General features: G+C 36.0%; 2 protein-coding genes across 2 annotated transcripts in view; one reads left to right on the forward strand and one right to left on the reverse strand.

Annotated features, from left to right (window-relative positions):
• Positions 1-20,945, forward strand: LOC100371382 (ATP-binding cassette sub-family C member 9-like). The gene is made up of 30 exons (XM_085495074.1): positions 1-612; positions 2,863-3,099; positions 3,661-3,858; positions 5,101-5,253; positions 5,538-5,693; positions 6,001-6,135; positions 7,074-7,236; positions 7,979-8,019; positions 8,670-8,945; positions 9,301-9,426; positions 9,762-9,840; positions 10,040-10,145; positions 10,365-10,463; positions 10,676-10,841; positions 12,924-13,061; positions 13,308-13,524; positions 14,105-14,313; positions 14,829-15,068; positions 15,206-15,363; positions 16,010-16,102; positions 16,261-16,363; positions 16,506-16,619; positions 17,068-17,179; positions 17,517-17,647; positions 17,751-17,829; positions 18,053-18,161; positions 18,549-18,652; positions 18,795-18,928; positions 19,050-19,112; positions 19,253-20,945. Exons 1-30 carry the CDS (start codon positions 1-3, stop codon positions 19,394-19,396), a joined length of 4,695 nt encoding a protein of 1,564 aa, XP_085351200.1. The 3' UTR covers positions 19,397-20,945.
• Positions 20,909-22,105, reverse strand: part of LOC144364002 (proton-coupled amino acid transporter 1-like) — a 9,615-nt gene continuing 8,418 nt past the window's right edge. The window contains exon 10 of the mRNA XM_078014265.2: positions 20,909-22,068. Coding sequence (XP_077870391.2) covers positions 21,722-22,068 — 347 coding nt within the window. The 3' untranslated portion in view covers positions 20,909-21,721. The remainder of the gene's footprint in view (positions 22,069-22,105) is intronic.

Below are 22,105 nucleotides of genomic sequence, written 5' to 3' on the forward strand. Positions count from 1 at the left end.
ATGGCAACGAACGGAACTATTATCAACGCTAGCTTAACCAGGCACTGGTTTTGCGGCGACTATCGTTCGAATATGATAGTTGACCCGTTTGACATGGGAAATGACTGCATGGTACACTTCCTCAAGGCGTGTTTACATTTACTGTTCACAGCGTTGATTATACTCGTGATTGTCGTGTGTGGATGCCGTACACAGCTACGAAACCGGAAAGTGAAATGGCTAATACCGTTCCCAGGTCATATACTGCAATGGACCTGCGTGGCGTGTATTTGTATAGTTCTATTCGCTGCCATTGGCGAGGGAATTATGATGGATACATCCAGGAATGACGTCACACAACCGCATTTGTATGTCCCGCAAGTGTCGGCGTTTATTGCTGTCAACGTTGCCTTAGTTTTTTACCATCACATGGAATACTGGAATCGACCGAACATGGCGTGGTTATTGGTGATGTATTGGATGTTAGGTACAGCCGCAGAAGTCGTTGAACTTGGTAGTTTATTAACCCACGTTAGTTTTGATGTGTTGATTTTGAGATACGATATCGTGTTATTTTGTATTTTATTATACGCGCTTTGCTTTCTTGTTGGATGTCACGTATTGAGGACGAAGGTAAGTTGTGTTGACCTCTGACCTCAAATCAAGAATGATAATAACATATACCATTATATCACCCCCAAATAAAATGTGTAGGTTTCAATCAACGTGAAGCCGAACATAAGTGTCTCTGAAATCTATCTCATCCTCAGTTAGTTGTATTGTGTTATTCACCATATCTGAGGCGTCGTCTGATTCGAACGTTTTCGCTGAAATCTACCATGTATGACCGTCACTACGAACCCGTGCGCAATCGTGGTAGGAAAAGCTTTACTCTCGGCACAACAAAGGCATCGAGAGGTTTTTTTATTAGCCGATTGGGTAACATTGGAACGTTTTCAAATGACGTCGTTGCGCAATACGTTCGTTGATTGGCTGGTTGGTTGCCAGTGGTTCGGCTGTCATTGAAATGTATAAATAGTTATTGTTGCGCATAGTATATTTTCAATTCAATATTTGATTGGGCGCGCAAATGAGGTGGTCCCATTACTCACCGTTTCAAATTTAAACCAAATCATTTTGCCGTCTTGTATACGGCGCTTTCAGATAAACATACAACCTTTAAACGTAAAACATTTATACATTTGAAAACTGTCAGGACGATCGCCGTGACACCACGTAGGCGTAGTAGGCGTATCGGTATCGATCTCGTCCACAATGAACACAGATTTATAACGGGAATCCATTTTTTAGTTTGTAACAGCTGTTTGTCAGGCAAAAGTGTGAGTACTGTGTGAGTACTTGAGTACTATATGCACTATACTTGTTATACAGTATGTATTGTGACAGAAACACGCACTGTCGCTGAATGGCTAGCGCTGTAGATTGTTAAATTAACCATGAGGGCACAGACGCGTGCAAAAATAGTGTTTTCAATGTGTCAGACAAAACTATAAATCAAAAACGAAGTGATAAATCTTAAAACAGAAACCAAACACAACTAGCCATAGACTGTGATATCACCATGACTACGTCTATCATACACTTGTTTAGTGTTTCATTGCCAATATTTGATAGCAAAGATAACAAAGTTAAGATGAGCCATTGACCGCCAAATTATATTGCGCGGAGACGTATTAGATTTTGATTTATAAAATTGTTATTAGTCAAGTAACAGAACGTGTGTCACGAAAATATGATCTAAATATTGAAAGAAAGCTTTATAGTATTCGGGTAGCTTCGCAGTCGAACATCACACGTCTAGTGACCTTGCATCTAAACATTTTGAGCGCCAAAGTTCACAAACTAAATGAACCTATCATTTTTGATTTTTTTAAAATTAAGACGTGTAACCATTAGTATATTATGTTAATTTGGCGAAAAAAAGATAAAAAAACAGGCAAAATTTTGGAGGGAAAATTATGGCGCTCGAAGGGTAAATCTCATTTAATCCTAATCAAGTTTAGATTGTCATTTATTTATTCACTCTGACAAGACACAATGTCAACATGATGGGGGTTAATAATGGCACTTACAGTAACGCGTTTTACGCCCTCAGTTGGTTTTGACTTTCAAACCTGTTCCAATAGTAAACACAGACTACTTACCTGCGAATGTCTGCTCACACAATGCGGGGGGGGGGGGCAGAGGGAAATGTAAGAGCCAATTTTGGCGTCATGATTTTGGTATGACATTATTTATAGTTCATTCCCCCAATATACTTTCTGTACTTGTGTTTTTAATTATATTTCACCAGTTAGAACCATTATTTCATTTTTTCAATCCTCTTAGTTTTGATGTTTTTTTTAAACAAAGGGTGTTATCTGCCAAGATAAAGATAGATAACCGTTATGAGGGCGGATTAAGACCTAAACCTTGGTATAATATATGAATTATTTGATTTGGACAGCTGTGTCCACAATAGCCCATGACAATGTACGATACTAACGCTCGTATTCAGATAACCTTGTATAATCTCCCCTGTTCAGTACCAACGTTTGGAACCCATTCTCATTCTCAACTGACTTAATCATCGTAAATCTTTGAAATAATAGTGGACGGATAAACGAAAAACGTGTGTACATCATTCAGAATAGATATTTACTGTTTGTATAATATTACACATCATTTGAATGTATAAGTGTAATAAGGACATCTATATAGACTCTTAGGTGAATTCAGACAGGAATTAAAGCAAAGTTTGAAAACAATCACTGAAGCAAAATATATTTACTATTTCATCCTACAGTTTAAAATAATTAATAACCCTCGACAGATTAATTACCGATTTTAAATAATTCAGGTCCATGGACTTTTCTTCCATAGGTGTTTGGGTGTTGTTACGAGGAACCGTCTTTCCCACCAGACCTGCAGAAGAAGAACATGTACAACTTGTATCGATATACGAATGTTTTGTCACGTCTAATGTTCTGGTCGATGAGCTGGATCATGGTTCTTGGAAACGAGCAACCATTAGAGATAGAAGACTTGGGTTGCCTGTCCGATGAATTTGAATGCAACACACTGCACAGGTCTTTCAAGACGGCATACGAAGTAGAAAAGGTAGGCACTTAGTGAATTCGTTGTTTTATTGTTATCATTTTTTTTAAATATATGAGTCGTTTTGCAATTCTATACCCACCTCAACCATATAAATGTAATTTTCCGGTTATATCAACTTATTATCTCTCACATTTTATCCACGAATGAGACACATTCAAATCAAGGTTAATTTGTACCACTCACATTCCATGCAAAATTGTTGGCATTTCAATTCTTGTATAAGACATACAATTTAATTTTTTCCACACTTAGTGTTTCCATTCAGATTAGTCAAGCATTCAAACCAATTCCTTTTTGTCAGTTATTCAGCTCAAGTGTTATTGCAGATCAACCTGTAAACTGTTGAAATCTTCACACCACTAACAAATGAGTAAATAATAATAATAAGACAAACTTTGTTTGGCGATTCATCAGGAAATTGACCGATGTGGTATTTAACATCTATGTGTTGTTGGTTATATGATAAAGACAACATAGTTTCATTTATTTAGTGACTACAGTTAAAATACAAACATCACGTACAGCATCTAATACTTCGGCACTGTTTCTTTTTTTACACAGAAAAGAGTTCTTAAGAAAAAGAAGGATACTATGCCGTCTTTATGGAGAATTTATTTCAAAATGCATGGCCTGACTATATTGCAGGCCAATGCACTCAATTTTATTGTTGAAACCGTAGCTCTCATACCACCTCTAGCAGTTGGTGGCGTCGTCACGTTTGCATCGAAGTGGTATTACAATGAGGAAATACCTGTCAGTGTGAGTATGAATTATTCAAGTAAATCGAGTTAAATGTAGGCAAATAACTTAATACCTAAATATGATTTTCGAACAAAATATAGCATGACTGGAAACTATTATACTTAATTGCTCAGCATACTAGCCAAGGTTCGCACGTGCTTCTAATGATTGATACAATGTATCGTTTTGTACGTAAATTGTAAGGTAAATTGTAGCATTAGGTAGCAGCCTTTTGTGTCTTCGCAATCTATAACGACCCAATGTAATAATTGTATATTGCCATAAATAGATTATTGTCATTCAAAGAAAACCTGTTTTAACATGTGCATGTCTTGATGTGAAAGAACATAATATACTCTTATGGGTTCCTAAGTTAGGCCTTACAATGTGAATAGATATGTCTTGCGAACAGACATGTACAGAGACTGGAATGATTGATCTTGGTGCAACCATCCGTTCCGATTAAAAATCATGTTCCCAGAACCGACTCCCGCTCATGTACTGACGAATTTAGTTCAAACTTAAAACATACTTTGGATATTTAATATATACGATGTGATATATACTCGTTTAAGGTTTGCTTACTATTGCTTATATGCTAAGTCAATGCCAATTGACTTGAATTATGCTTTGTGTTGAGAAAACTAAGATTATGTTTGGTAGGATAAACAAACAATTCTGATATTGCCCAAGACAGTGTTTTCCATACATCTGGGCATATGGGGAAATTAACGGACCAGTTTTTGAGATATTGATGTTCAGAACAGTCCGATAGGCCTGAAATAAGTTGGGCTCATAACTATCAATGGTAATATCAGGCTCACTGTGTATAATACCATGTTTGACACATACAAAACCCGAGGGAAGGGTTGGAAGAAGGGGAGGGAATTCACATGGCGGTAAAACGCTTTGTGTTTACCTCAGGAGATGGGACACTGCCAATTTCATCCATTGTCTGTCCCTACATATCCTGAAGTTGGGGAGGTCTGGCTCATATTGACTAGAGCATAAACAGACAATTCGCCGTTCCATCGATGAAACGCAGTTTCGATTTTGATTTCCCGTTTTGGAGCGTTGTTATATTGTTTTCGTGTCTAACAAACTTCTGTAGATATAATAGAACAAAAGTTTGGTAAACTGCTCAATGTTATAATGCACAATATTTTGTATTATAACCTGCTTCTACTGGGTAATTGCATAAAATATTATAATAACCGCGCATTGTATCATGTTCGTAACCTTATTGGATATTTGTTTCAGAATACTGGTTACGTCACTGTAGAGGAGTTTTTCGCTAATGGCTTTGTCTTGATTGGTGTGATATTTGTGGCAACAGGAATGAAAGCTTTAATTTTACAGTGGGCTTACAATATGTGCATTTTTGTTGGAATAAAAGCACGCACGTGTCTGCAGGTAAGTCAAGTAACCTGAATAGTGTCACCTTATATTCAAATGGCCGCCGAAATCCCGTTGAAAGCGCGAGAGTCACGAGACTTTTTTGCGCCTCGATATTCAATTCCCTTTCTCAATAGCGACCACTGTTGCGATGGCGATGTAAAAGTAAGAAAGAAAGTAAAGGAAGATATCTGCAGGCTTTTGCATCAAAGGCCTAGTTTGGATACCAAGATTATTGACCAGTATTCATAACTGTATACATAACCCAATATAATAACAAAATAATAAATGTATGTTTTTAGATTTTTACCTATGAGAAGTCCCTCCGATTGTCGTCTTGGGTGTTGTCCAGTGGCGACAAAACTGTAGGCCAGATTACAAACCACATGGCCGTTGATGCTATGAATATACGTTGGTTTTCCTATTATCAGATACACGTATACGCAACGCCCTATCAGGTACGTTATATCAAATGATTTGCCAGATATAAGATTCACTTATTGTATCTTATAATGGAATCCATTTAAATTTATGCAAAAACAAAAATTAATACGCGCACATATAATTATTTAAGTAGGATGGTCTGTTATGGTGATATACCAAATTGACATAACGATGGGTGTTGAACGCTAGCAATATATATATACATTTATCCGGGCGACATGCACTGTGGGAAATCCGTTTGTTTATTTACGAACAGAGCGCGATGAATGAACAACATAATACCATGTCACACATGTTGCTCTATTTTTGTTTGTTTCCAAGGTTACTACCATTCTGATACTGCTATACCTGAGACTTGGACCTGCTGCATTGATTGGTGCATCAGTATTCGTCGTTGCCACACCGTTGCAATATAAAATAGCCGATGCTATGTCTGCAATACAAAGAATAATATTAGTAAGTGGATACCATGAAACATTGAAGTCCCGTCCACGTAGAAATACACATTTTATTGGCCTGAGTTTGACTTTACAAATAACAATTGTATACATTTAATATTCCATGTGAAGCGAAACCAATCAAACGTTTGTGAAATTCAGTCATTTAAAAATCAATGGTGGGATAGAACTAGAACTCAAATATACATTAGTTATTATAAATATTCGTGTTGTGACAATAATAATTGTTAAAAGTTGCATCTAAAGATGCGTTTATGCGTTATTAACTGTTTATTATAAAAAATTTCCAAAATGGTTGGTGAAACAATAATTATTGACAATTTTGGATGGCAGTATATATGTGTTCTTGTATAATATTCAAAATTAACAATTTTAAACTTCTATCCCATCTGGATCACAAAATAATTTCTTTTGTTCAAATAACATACAATTTGTGTTACCGGTATGAGTTTCCCTTTCAGTGCATTAAACGACGTTACACATATTACACCTGTGAGAAGTTCCCATCATGAAATGTTTTGTACATTTAAAGTGAGATGCTACATGATGACGCCATTATCGTTTGTTAATTATATTTTGATTCTTCGGGAACGTTGTTTTCATTTTATGGGCGTTGTGATTACATGCAAATTTCAGTAACTATGTCCAATGTAATTTTATTACGCGTTTTCTGATCTGATAAAGTGTTGCAAAATTGTTAAATAGGTTATGAATAGACATGATATCATAAATGTTAATGGTTTTGGATATTGACATCTCTTGAAATGTTTATATGAACTGGACTTTTGGACTTGAAAACACGCGAACTTGAACCCAATACCAGCACTACTAGTGTCGAGCCCTGCTAGCTAAAAATAATCGAACGGGTTCTGGATTTCAAAAAAGTACGTCCTGTTTTTTCGCTATCTTTTATGTCATCAATGATTTATTTTGCAGAAATTCGCCGACCAGCGTTTAAAAAAATCCAACGAGCTTTTACAGGGTATTAGGCTATTAAAACTGTATGGATGGGAAGAGTTGTTTTCATCGAGGATTGAAGTCGTACGTAACAGTGAAGTCGGCCAAATGCTGAAATCAGGGTTTCTAATGATATGGACATGTACGTAAATATTCTAGTCGATTTTTTCAATACACCCACGTGACATCACCACGTGCCGGGCTATCTTGTACCTCATACTTGCCGCCTTTCAAATAACGCTTTGAACCCAATGGTATACATTTTAGCACGTTACATTCACCTAAGTTATCGGCTCCAATGTATTAGTCGCTTACAACAACAGGACGCCCATGTACGAGCAATGCGAGTAGTATGGTTTACCCGACTTTGATTTACAGAGACAAATAACATTCAACTAAAACCAGACATGTTTAAGATAGACACATATAATATGTATATATTTGCCTAGTGACTACGTTTTTCCAACTTTATCTTAATTACATAATCAACGTTTAGCTTTTTGGAGTAACATATTGACCTATAGCCGACTCGTAATTCGAACATACGTGTCCGTGAAATCCTATAAAATCCAATATAAAACATCCCAGAAGGCGGAGGCTTCCAATTGCATAGGGTGTTACTCAGTCTAGATGTAGTTGTAAACATTAAACTTGGCCCTGTCACAGCTTGATTGAAATCAATTATAAATGACACTCCTGCTATGAAAAGCAAACACTAAATTAATTTGAACCCTCGAAAAAAACAGTCACGATGGAAAGCCCATAAATATGATAAATCCTTCTCAAAATGTATGTTCTTAAAGTTTCGAGAAATAACTTTCGACCTAATAAATATTCAAACCATATTTCCTCTACACTAACACATATATAATATATGTTTTCAGCATTTGTGGCTCAATGCGTACCAGTCCTTGTTACATTTATTGTAAGTATGTGAAGGCAAACGTTAAGTAATTTTAAATTGTATCTGTCATTAATCAAACTTCATATATAGATAGCACTTCATTCGTATGGTGATATTGATTACCATCAATAATTCATGGTATTCTGCACTCTCTACCTGATGCTTCATTTTGCTTTTATGTAGAATTGCACTAATTGCACGCGTAGTTATTTCACATGAACATTTCCTAGATGGTTTATGGGTTATTCGACTTTGTTTATTATGACCTTTTTAGCTCCGCTGTCGACAAAGCGGAGCTGTTCATATTACTGATTGTCCGTCGTCGTCCGTCGTCGTCGTCAACAATGTTTTGCATTTTCTTGTAATTTATTTGTAAATTTTGGGCCAACAGCGCACGATACCACATTGACTACAGGTCTTGATCGACGTTGTTGATAAAGTTAAGTAATTTGCGAATGGTGACCTTAAGTGACTTTGCTGCTCAAAGGGTTAAATGTTATTCTCTCCTATATTGTACAGCTAGGTAGATAAAGAGGTTCTATTCTAGCATATATAATACATTTCTCATTTAATTGGTGTTTTTATTGGCTGCACTTCTCATTAACGTATTTCTCTGGTGTTTTAAGATGTGCTATACTGATTTTTTTAAAAGTAATTTTGTTTTCATTCAGTCATTTGCTGTCTATTCTGCCGTGAGTCCCACACCGTTGACGCCTGAAGTGGCATTCTCCTCGTTGGCTCTTTTCAATCTGCTGGTTATACCAATGATGCTTATACCAACCACTGTTCAAGTTTTAGTAAACGCTATAGTCAGCATGGATAGACTGCAGAGTTTTTTTGCATCACCCGAGATCGAAAAGCACGATAACGGTCGGCCGCCTTTCGACGATGGACTCGAAGAAGATGACGTTGCCAACCAATCACGTAAGAGTGGTGGAAATCTTAAGGTATGTTTTACCCCTGTGCGAGGTACCTTGTGATTTTATTTAAGTTTTCACATTTCATTCATACAATGATATTTTATTTTAACTATTACATATTATTTGCCATATGCGTGTATTTATTATCTTTAATATGTACACTTTAGTGCCAAGACATTGATAATTGTGGATAAAATGAGTTTTCGATCTACGCAACCCCGTTATCTGCGAACATTAGTGAATATGGTCTTGTCAGTTGAGAAAACATAGTAAACGGATACAGTTTGGGACAAGGAAAGGAAAGGCAAATTTTCAGAATAGAGACGAGCCAAAACATAGAATTATTTCTTTTAATTTATAACTACGTTCAAACAATTTCAAGATTACAGATGAAAAAACTCGCAATTTACTGGACAATCGGGAATCATCATCATATGGTACATTTGAAACTTCGCTGAGTGAAGCCACCATACCAACAACATATCTCCCAGACCACTTATCAATACAGGTAAGTGGGATACATAATAGTAATCATTTGATGCACATTTTTATGAATAACGTGATAGATATATGTAAACTTTCCACAAATGAAGTTGGTTTTATTGCAACCCTCTTTGACTGATATAAGGATGTATAGAACAATGGATATTCTCTCATGCCATCTCAATTATTAGATTTATTGTATTTGATAATTATTCATTCTTTAGGTAATATAGAAAATGGTAACAAATGTAAAGACAATTGCAGTCATAACCATGAAGTGATACTACAACTGTATTTGATCAGAATTTTTTTTACATGTTTACTGTTTAGTTATTTTGATATATATGTCATTAATTGCAGATCAGTGGTGGACATTTTGCCTGGGACATTGACTCTGATGTGGCAATTCTTCACGATATTGACCTTGAAGTTCCCATAGGTATGTTAAATATGTACACCCAAAATGATCAGACAATGGATATTTAACTCGATATATTGAGATCTTGTTAAAAAAACACACGTTTCAATGTTATGATATTAGGATCAAAACTCATAAAACTAGACTCAAGTACCAACCACGTAGAATCAGTGGTGTGGACACTACTCATTTTTGTTTCTATTTTCAATATTATGCCAAGACACTTTGACAATCATTATTGGTATGGTGGGCGCTGGAAAATCATCTTTGCTATCAGCGATCTTAGGAGAAATGAGCACTCTGGCTGGTAATATTTATTTCAACAGGCAAGTATGTGTATTAAATACACACATTTAATAATCGGCGTATGTTATCGGTAGTAAAGGTATGTGTGTAATGCCAATGTTCTTATTTCAATGGAAATTATTATATTTTCTCAGTTTGTGTACTTCATTTGTAATTATTATTAAATATTTAATTGCCCGATTTATCTTATCGCGATAGTGCATAACTATCCCTTGTGAATATTTTTTTTTTCATTACAGAAAAAGAAATATCATCTCGTATTGTCCACAGAGGGCGTGGTTGCAGAATAGCACACTCCGTGCAAATATTTTGTTTGGAGAACCAATGGATCATACACGGTAAGTTTTAACAATGTTTCATCGAGGCGTCGTGTATTCGACTTTGTATTGTATGTGCAAGCTTGACATACTCAAAAAACAAGATACATCCCTTATGCTCTTCTAAAACGCTTATAAATCTATGAACGACCGCCCACTTCTTTTCCATGACTGCATATAGTGACATATTGTCACATAAACATGTCGTGTGTATTATTTTCGATTTTATAAAGGTACAACACTATTTTGGATGCATGTGCGTTGCGACCAGATATAGATATCTTACCGGCTGGAGATATGACAGAGATTGGTGAGAAGGGAATAAATCTCAGTGGAGGACAGAAACAACGAATAAGTGTTGCCCGTGCTCTGTACAATAAGTCGGACATAGTACTGATGGTAGGTTGCAGTGAATTAGTGATTAATTACTGAATCAAATAGTTACTCAGATGTTATTGTTATTCACATGCAAGTGCATGAAAATGTTTATGAATATGAATGTTTATGAATATTCACACCCCTAGGTAGGTTAGCAACAGGGTTTGTTTGTTGATAACATATTTTTATATATAACCTATACTTTATTGTTGGTAACATGTCTGTAATTATTTGTCGGTAACTAGTAAACAGATAAAAGTAAACCGCGATCCTCCAGATTACATCTTTATCATTCGCGTGACTACAAATGTTAAAACATGTTTTCAGTAGTCGGAATAATAAAAGAGGCATGATAGCGAAATTGGCTGTCAGGTAATTCCGTGGAGAAACATTACATTATCGTATTCGCCTGTATATGAGCTTTTAGATGATATATAGGTTTTAAAGTAGCATGCTTAAAACTTTAAGAAATTTTCTGAATTACATAAGAATTTTTAACACGTTTTATCGCTGTTCTACCTTGAAAAAAATGTCTTAGCTTTTATTATATGTATACATTCTTGGCCTCACACTGGTCATATTTTGAAGCTCTTCGACGATTGAAACGTACTAAAAAAGCACACAGATTACAATGCAAAATGCTATTTTTGCGAACGCTTTGCAAAATTTGCAAGGCTGTACATAAATAACGAAATTTATAATTAAACTGAAGTAACCTCCATATAATGTATTACAAGTAACATTTCACAAAATGAGCCTACTCGAGTGTTTAACACTTCTGATATCACCAGTTTAAAACACACCAAACATCTTTCACTCTACATAGTGTATATATTTCGAATCAAATGGACACAAACGCTACAAGATATTCAAATTTGAAATTTTATCGCCTACCGAAGAACCAAGATACTGCCCGTTTTACCAATCTTAGATACCCACCGTTCTCACATGTAAAAAAAATGATTGAGGTGTAGACAACAGTATCTAGGTATCAACATGGACAATAATTATTAGGGCTCGATTGTCCGCAAATCTTGCCTTGGTTACTCTCGAGCGAGGACACTTTCAATGGAGTATGGTCACTCCATGTTTGAAAAAGTACCATGTCACCAGTCTGAGATTGCTGCCCAAATTGTATTTCACTTAGCTGATGCGGGCGCACTCCATTTCACATTATTACACTGGAGAGTGTAGTGATCTCACGGTAACACGATCTATCCAACAATGCAACTTAACAAGGTTGTTGAGACAGATTGACTACTCGGTTGACGACAGGACAGTTGATTGGGCCACTGCGATGATGACTAGGTGAAGGATGAGACGGTGGGCGGGCAAGACGACGGTCAGGCAGTCGTAAGGAAAACAAAGACTCGCCACTCTGTGCTGACGTACAATTAGACCCTGGAACGTGCACCTCTGGGTGTGTGGTATTTTATAAATGATGAAAACGACTGGCAGCGACTTGTGTAATTATTGTTGAGCTGCTAGAATATCACATATGCGATTTCCAGAAGGTACTCTCAAAGCTAAGAAACATAACCCAAAATTGAACCCAGACAGTGTCAATCATTCCACTGACGACGAACCACTCCGCCAAAACTGCATCCGGCATCACCAACCCTGAACCCGATAACACAAACATAACCATGATCATAACAAGTAATTATAATTGTACGTCAAATCGTAATCCAGCTGTTCGAGTCAAGGTATATTTTCAGAATAACAAGTACTAATCTTAAAATTGTGCATAATGATAAGAATTGATGATATAGCTGCACGTTTCACCGATGATATTGTAACAGATTCAATTATTGTTACAGTAGCCACCACATGTCTAATATAGTATTGAGTAATGCTAAAACAATAGTAATTCTGATTTATACTTACTAATTTTGATAGATAAAAATGGATGAAGTAGGTTTCAAGAAAAAAGTCGTTACTATATAAAAGAATATACTTTAAATGTCGTCAATTTTGCATATTACTAATTATTAGACCATGAAGCTATGCCTGAAATTTAACGAAAATTAGGGACCTCATATTTGAAACATAAATTAATGTGTTATTATATATTCACTGTACATGTTTCGTTATTACCACTAGGATGATCCGTTCTCAGCATTGGATGTTCACGTTGGTTCACAACTAATGAAAGAAGGCATTCTCGGCTTTCTAAAACGAGAGCAACGAACAGTGATTCTTGTTACCCATCAATTGCAGTATTTGAAATATGCAGACACGGTTAGTAAGACTGGCCTATCTTTATCGAGGTATTGATTTTAATAACTCCATCCACATTTACTTTATGGCTACCTATCAATGTGATTGTTGTTCCCACAGCCAGGACGTGCAAACATAGTACGATCAGGTTGCACCCGTGGCGTTTTTGCATGACATATAAGAAACAAAATTAACACAGTTTGTTTTGTTATTACCTTACATATTAATGTGCTATACAGTTGCACGTCTCGGCATATCTCATTGCAGGTGATATCGATGGATAACTGTACAATAGCAGATCAGGGAAATTTGAATGAAATACGAAAACGCGATCCCAACCTGTATGCCGTCTGGGAAAAACGGATTAGTTTTCTCAGCGATTCCGAAGATGACGATGACTCAAGTGAAGAAACTACCAAGCTAGAAAGACTAAAATTAATTGAACAAGTCACAGGAAAACATGAACAACACAGACAGGACGACAGTGAGTAATATTATATATTTATGAGGTATATATGTATTTATCGCTATTGATTAGAATTAACAACCGAATACTGGGGTCTCTGCAGTTCACTTTCACAAAACATATTATCAAGTGCGAATAATACATATTGTAATAATAATCAATTGTTTTTATTTTCGTAATAATTTAATACAGATAAATAAAAAAACGTAAATTTGTAGACATGGACAAGGTGTGAAATGTATTCAGTCATTTTATTCGTCCGTAATTTGTACAAAGATCTTATTTTTTCTAAGCGTATACAGCCTTTTCAACATTAAATGTTGTAATTCGTAGGCAATTTCCAATTTTGATTCTTAAACACAAATGAACAAGTATATTATAAAAATGAAAAATGTAATTTGGAATTTGCTTTATCTGTAAAGTGTAAAAGGCAATTTTTTACTGTAAATGGAACTTTCCTTTTTATTTTCTGTAAAAACGTAAAATGCATTTTTTTATTTCCTGTAACCTGTACCAGCTATCCCCCCCTTGCCCCCTTCGAATATGACATTCCATCGTTATATATGCACACATATAACCTATAACTATGTATTCTTAGGTGCAGCTGGTACATTGATGGAGAAAGAGGAACGGGAGGTGGGCTCGGTCTCATTGAAAGTTTATCTTTCATATGCAAAGGCTATCAAGTATTCGCTAACATGTCTTACGCTATTGTTGTACGTTGCCCAAGGTACTATGCTTATTCTTACAAACTTCTGGCTATCGGCTTGGTCTGAATCTGGCTCTGAGACGGCTAATAAAACACAGGTAAGTTACTAAATGTGGTTGAGCAAAGGTGGCACCAACTAAATTAAATTTGCAATACACGTTAATGTCTATCGTCGATTCTTCATTGACCATGTGTTGCCATTTGTTCACTAAAAACGAATAATTGGACACTTGATAGTGCATATATTTTCACTGATGATTAATATGCATTAATATGCATTAATATGCATATGCGCCATAGCCATTTCAACTCGCAGTTCTGGAATTACTGCTAACTATGTTACACTGTGGCGTCATATGTTTACATTTCTGCCATGCGAATGTACATGTGTGAGAACAAATATAGCTCACAGATCAACACTGGCTCGCGATCTTCTGGGATACCATTTTCTCTAAGATGTTTTATTAACATGAATATATACATGTATGTTTAATAACAACAGCAGCGAACAACGAGTGCGAACGACCGGTTTTTGCCAACCAGTCACTGCGCATGTGCATGCGCGCAGAATGTAAACAAAGCCTATAATATGCGTATATATGTATGTTTTTAGGAAGACTTGGATGACGAATTGACGTACTATATACGTGGTTATGCAGCATTATCCTTCTCTTATATCGGGATATCACTGGTGGCTATAAGTTGTCAAATCATGTTCTCCCTGTATGGTGCAAGACGAGTGCACATAAAGCTGTTACGTAATATCATTCACGCACCGATGAGATTCTTCGACACAACTCCAGTTGGGCGCGTGCTGAACCGATTCTCAAATGATACAAATATCATTGATCAGGTTAGACGAAAAATAAATTTATTGTTATTATTAACTGCACTGTAGAAAAAAGTGGGAAAACGACTCATTTACGCCATATTATTAATCATAATAAGAGTGTAAGTTGACGTGTTTGCTTTCTCTTATTTACCATGCAGCGCTTGTGGATGGTGATGTTCAGCATACTGAGCAATGCCTCGGTCCTTATTTCTGCTATTGTGGTAAACGCTGTGGTATCTCCAATTTTTATAGCAGGTGCAGCACCCTTGTTTCTTATTTATATACTGATACAAAGATACTTCATATCCACTGCACGGTATGTTAATATCTCACACTAATATATATATATATATATATATACTTGAAACATACTCCCCCCCATCTTACAATGTATATGCAGCATTCCGCTCCACTAAAGCATAGCAATAGTAGTATCTAATTCCGCAAGTGAAAACCATGTTAATCATCTGGAGGTATCTTTGCTTCGAGACCATCTTGGCATCACAGAGTGTGTGACAGTTGGATACATCCTAATGTTTAAGTCTAACAATATAATGGATCTCGGGGGCCTTACAATTCCATATTAGCTGTCCCGAATGTATGCCAAATTTATGATTATTTGAACATTTGTCAAGTGGACTGCCGTGTCTTTTTGTTTTTGTCAGTCTCGTATGTCTTGTAAAATTAAAGTGTAGTAATGACTCATTATGCTGGCCATGCATATGCACGAGAAGTGAACATACATTCTATGAACGTTCCGTTTATATTATTTGTTATGTACGAACAGATTTTGTTAGGGTTTAGTAGTCCTTAAGGTGTAATACACATACTCCTACATTAACTAGGATCAAGAAAAAAAATCACCGATCGATTGAATTACGGTTCTCCATGACGAACCCTTCGAGCCAGGTTTCTAAAATGATGGGTGCAATATCTGATAAACGCAATATTTGATATTCCAGGGAACTCCAGCGTCTTGGCAGTATTTCAAGATCTCCGGTGTTTGCTCATTTCAGCGAATCATTGGAAGGACTAACCACCATTAGAGCATACAGGTAATGTTATGATTGTAGATTTAAAAAAAAGCAGTATGGATTCGTCATTGTCTACGCTCTTTCAACATGATGTGTTGCTAATTATATCCAGTATGTGTAATGGCGTTTTGTTTGAAAGTGTAAAAATCAATAGCTAATAAAAATGTGTTTATTCACAGAAATGAAAAACGTTTTCGTCGTCAGCTACACACATCGGTCGATACTAATAATATAGCCATGGTTTGCTTAACCCTAGTCAATAGATGGATGGGAGTACGACTGGTATGTTATCAATACACTTTATCAGCTTGACACGACCAGTGTGTGATTCATGAATAAATTATTTCCACTCTTACATTGATAATTATAAGCACAGAAGTGTACATGTATGTAATATGCGATTTATTGTTTGTTTTTTGCACAGGAATTCATTGGTGCAGTAGTAGTTCTAATATCTGGTCTTTCGGGTCTACTAACCGCGCTATTTGGAGAACTTGAACCAAGTTTGGTTGGCTTGGCTTTGACTTATGCGTTGTCTGTAAGTAATATATAATGTATGTAGTTTGCAAAATATATGTCTACAATGCCGATAGTAAATTCCAATTCGTATCAGTTGTTAGTCGGTCCCGTTTTCACGTGATATATTGTGTAGGAATACGCACGTACAAGAAACGAACGCTCTATTTTACTTTCACTTACTAATCATCAAATAATTCACTCAATATGTATGTCATAAACCGAACATTGTCGTCGGCGCGCGTTGGAAACGTGACATTACGCAATATGAACTAACTTTGCATAGCCTGCAAGTTAAATCAACACAGTTGTGAAGTGTTCATTGGAAACATTGTGTTTTACACTCACTGTACTTTATACGCCACAAATGGCCGACGCGTGTGAATACTCTGGGCTTCAATAACCTGTTTGAACAGAATATCACTCACTCACTCTCTAGCAAATAAACTATTATTCCTTTGTGCGTGTAGATTTCCGGCCACAGCGCCATATTGGTACGGTCGACGGCCGACTGTGAAATGCAGATGAATGCTGTGGAACGAATACGCTATTACACAAATGTAGAATCGGAGCAATATGAAGGTACATATATATATATGGCAGATGCAAATGAGAAGTATAATGACAATGAATCATCAATTAACGAAAACAGAATGTGTTTGGTGATTAAGTTGAGTGAAGAATACCTGAGCAATACTGATCTCAAGGCTGTCCAGTGGTACCGTGGATGATAATATAACAAGCATTTAAGTGTTTAAGTCTCTGTTCAATTAAATAGTTTCCGACGATTTCTCAATCACACATGTAGCAGTTTTAAATGTGACTGACATTAACATTTAACGTTAATGTGACGATCAACAATACATTGCAATCTAAACAGAGTCACTAGTAACCAATCTTGACTTGCATTTATTTACAGGTGTATATAACCCACCTCCTGATTGGCCTACTGATGGTGACATCAAAATAGAGAACATATCTGTGCGCTATGATCCAAGCTTAGAACCAGTGCTGCGTGATGTTTCCATACACTTTAAAGGTGGACAGAGGGTGAGTATGTTTTCACCGACTCAATATAACACCGTGTCAGATTATGACGCAAAATAACGTATATTACATCTTGACATCATTGTCATACACTCTGTATTTTTAGGTTGGTATATGTGGCCGTACTGGTAGTGGAAAATCGTCACTGGCCGCGTCATTATTTCAGATTGTGGATACATTTAAAGGTAATTATGCACATTAATGTACATGTATGTTGAAGCCTGCATTTAATTCTAACTATTCGGCTTTATCATACGACTCTGAGTTGATCTTTAGGCAAATTACATACGAATACATATTATATATGTATATACTCAATGTTAGTACAATGTTAATATATTTTTATCACTATGGAGACATTTTGAATGTAGGTATGTAAATCATATCGACACCTATTGTTAAATTCAGGGCGTATCCTCATAGATGGTGTAGATATATCACACATCCCTCTACTAACACTTCGCAAGAGATTATCAATCATCCCACAGGACCCCGTGCTGTTTCAAGGAACAATAAGGTAATTGTGTGTATCACCAGTTGATTTATTAACGTAGCAAAAGTAGTAAAACGAATTAAGTATGTCTGTAACTTAGGCATTCCGTACACTTAAAAGTTCAGTTATAGAATCAAATGCGGCAGTGCATGTGCCGTACCATTATCTAAGATTTTACATGGTCATTTGCGCTTTTTTGACTATCCTCACAATTGAAAACACACAATGATCGAAACGCTGTAGGCCAGACGAGCAAGTCACGATTTGTTTTATAGGTACGACCAACAAACCAAACCATGTTACGCATAATGAATTGTTGGCAGCATCATGGTTTTAAAATATTTACATAACTATTATGCTAAATATATGGGCTTATTAGCCAAATAACTAATTAATTGAATTATGCTATAGATTCAACCTTGATCCAGAAAACTTACGATCTGATGATGAGATATGGGAAGCTTTAGAGATAGCACAATTGAAACAAGTTGTAACGGAGCTTGATATGCAATTGGGTAAGTAAGGCTATGACAGCATGGTGTGATCTACAGACTGAGCATTCTAATGCAAAATACACGAAACAAAGTAACAATAAGTGAATGAATACGACCTATGCTAGCATCAATAACAGTTTTTTTCTTTTAATTTCTGTAAAAGATGCTGACATTTCAGAAGATGGTGTGAACTTTAGTCTTGGACAGAGGCAGCTATTCTGCATTGCTAGAGCATTCCTGAGAAAATCTCGTATTCTCTTAATGGACGAGGCAACTGCTTCTATTGATCTCAAAACGGTACATGAGCAGTTGTTGTTGATACCAGTGTTTAAATGGCCAGAATGTAGCAATTTTCCAAGCAATATTGAATCACGCTTTAAGGCAGAAACTCATAATTTGTTATCGTTTTTATTGTTAGGACAAGTTATTGCAGGATGTGGTAGCTACTGCGTTTGCTGACAGAACTGTTATTACAATTGCTGTAAGTTTGCATGCTTATATCATCTCTACAATTGATGGCATTCCGCAATAATCATTCTCAATATGATTCAGTGTAGGTATAATTGGTATGGTAGAATTGATGGCTTGCTTTTCATGTCGTTTACATTTATTGTATTTCAGCACCGTATATCAACAATTCTTGATTCAGACACCGTGGTGGTACTCAGTGATGGCAGGGTTGTGGAATATGATACACCAGAAAATCTACTTAAGAAAGAAGATGGCATATTTGCATCATTCGTTCAAGGATCCCTGGACAATTGAGAAGTTGTGGTCTGCTAAAACTTTTTTTGTTAATGAGGGAAATTTTTGACACAAAAACGGTACTTGAAACAGTGTATTCGTTTAAATTCGGTTTCATTGCAGTACTAATTTTTGTCAGTTTTCAGTTGTATTGATATTGAGAGATTGAAGAATATTTTACGCAGCTGTGAAAAATCCTTGTTTAGCAGTGAAATGTATGCTTTATTAGTTGAAAGAGATTTCCCCCCCAACATTTTGATAATATAAAATAATAATGTTAGTTTGGTATACAATCTGTCCGCTGTCTGGTTATATGTAGGCGGTCTCTCCTCAATAATTACTGAACCTTTTGATTTGATTTCTATTGTGCACCTGCCCTGATGTGTAGATGGGAGTTGAGCATGAGAAGACGATCCGCCAAACAATATGCAAAGTATCAACCAGAATCTTTTAAAATGTTTTACTGACGTCTAGTGATGATATTTTAAAGGCACATGCATTGCGTTAACTCCTGTCAGGTTTGATCATTTCATGACGATATCTTCTATTCGCAATTTTGTGTGAATAGTACCTTGGATGGACCATGTCAGATTTGTCCATTTTGTGATATCTTAAATTTTTTGATATCTTCAATTTGTTTTAGGAAATGTTTTTAGCATATTTAGTTTCTACTTTGATATTACTTTGATACTTTGTATGGTTTGTAAGGTAATAGCAATTTCAATAAACGGTACAAAACCAATCATATTAGGGGTTGAAGCTTGCTACCATTAATGACTATCCGCTGGGTTGTTCAAGAAAACATATAATCAAAAAGAGAAAAGATAAAGATGCTTTAGCAATGGCATTGGCAAAGTACAGTTTCAGCATGTGTCTGTTTCAACAGATTCACAATCATTAAAGTACACCGCTACTACCGATGATTAACAAAGCAACATCGAAAATATCACCAAGGATAGAGAAATGAGTCATGGACATGCACAACTGGCACAGATACTACAGAGAAAATCATCAAACAATTAATAGTTGAGGAATAATGCAATAGTGGTTAACCGGATCAAAGAAAAAAACAGAAGACAAAAACTGTGTTAGTTTTAGAAATGACTGGGAGCAGCATAAAACGGATACAGACATCACACGTATCTACATAAGCTATGAATTATATACAGCAGAAGCGTCGATTTTTAGACTAATGCAATGCAATGAATGGCAAGTGACTGCTCAACTGCATAAACAGGGAAACTATGGGATGTCACACCAGTTGACTTCGAAGGGTCGTATTCAGATGGGCATTATAAATTAGTAGTCATCTATAAATGAACCAAATACCAAGAAGTGGAAACAGTGTACTAAAGACCAGCTAAACAAACCAAGAACAGTCTCAAGAAAACGGTAAACGTTAACAGCTAGAAAGTGGCAATGGTTTATCTAACGTTTACAGATAATTTGCAGAATTCGCAGAGGGAGAAATCGATGATGTGTTTGGTGGCGCTGCTTCTTTGCGTGGGTAATAATAATTGTGCAAATCAATGATTATAATTAAATATGTTTAATACTTGTGAGCATGAAATATGAGAGAACCACGTGACTCAAGTTGTTCTTTCTCCCCGAATAGTGTACTATTCTGTACCCACACTCTTCCAAATATCACAGATATATATAATTAAGAGGAACGGTGGACTAAATGACCATAGAGGGTAAACACAAAAGGAGTTCCCCCTCCACCTTAACCTGCTCTCGGCGACCGTTTGCAAATAAACTATATCATGAAGTGTTTGTCAGATTTGTGTGGCAGCATCCACTAATTTACAGAAATCTGAGAGATGTCCAGTTCTAAATTATAGCTGATCGCATGCAGATTACTTTGTGATTAACCACAAGTACAATAATTTAAAAGTACAGAATGAAAAACAGAGGAATACATCGCAAATATATCGTGTATACTGCATACACACAAGTCGTTTTATAAAACACGTTGCCAACACATGCTTGCCCCGTGTTAGTTAATATAATAAACTCAGTTTAGATGAGATTCACACTATTTCCGGCGTATAGCCGAAAATCTCACGATCCCACCTTTCTTGTGTGTTAGATAACATCGATATCACAACCATGAAATAATTTAACAATATTTAAATTATTTTGACAACTAAAAAGTTATTGCCATCATTAATTTGCTGATGATTCTAAAGTCCTAGGATACTAACGCATTGCGACGCGTAGGCTATACGACTATGATCAACAATCGCGAATTACTGACTTTGCCTTGTGTTTATCCCATGTTGTCTATACAACTTGTCATTTAAATTATCTAGTTAGATATTTGTTAAAATCGTAAAATGTCAGTTAATAATGAATATTCGAGTTCTTAAAAAGGAGGCAGGATGGTACTGCCGTTGCATTAATCATTGTTGAATTATCCAGAATTAGCATACACATATCTGGCACGAATTTGAATGCAGAAATTATTTTTACAATTGACGCAAAAGTACCGAATATAAATCCCAATATTCCAAAAACAACTATTAAAACATTTTTTGTCAGTCTCAATCTTGACGTTGTTTCTCTGTAACCATTGTAAAATGTAAGTTCTTCGATGATTGGCGGAAAAATCAGAGTTAGGCCACTGCCTGCAAATGATCCAACCAATGAGATGAACAGACCCAGGTGTGGAATACTTGCTGCAAATACCACTGAAAAATATGTCACGCAAATGAAAGTATCTAGTGA

Source organism: Saccoglossus kowalevskii, chromosome 21, assembly GCF_978046115.1.
Source record: "Saccoglossus kowalevskii chromosome 21, keSacKowa6.1, whole genome shotgun sequence".
Taxonomy (NCBI): Eukaryota; Metazoa; Hemichordata; class Enteropneusta; family Harrimaniidae; genus Saccoglossus; species Saccoglossus kowalevskii.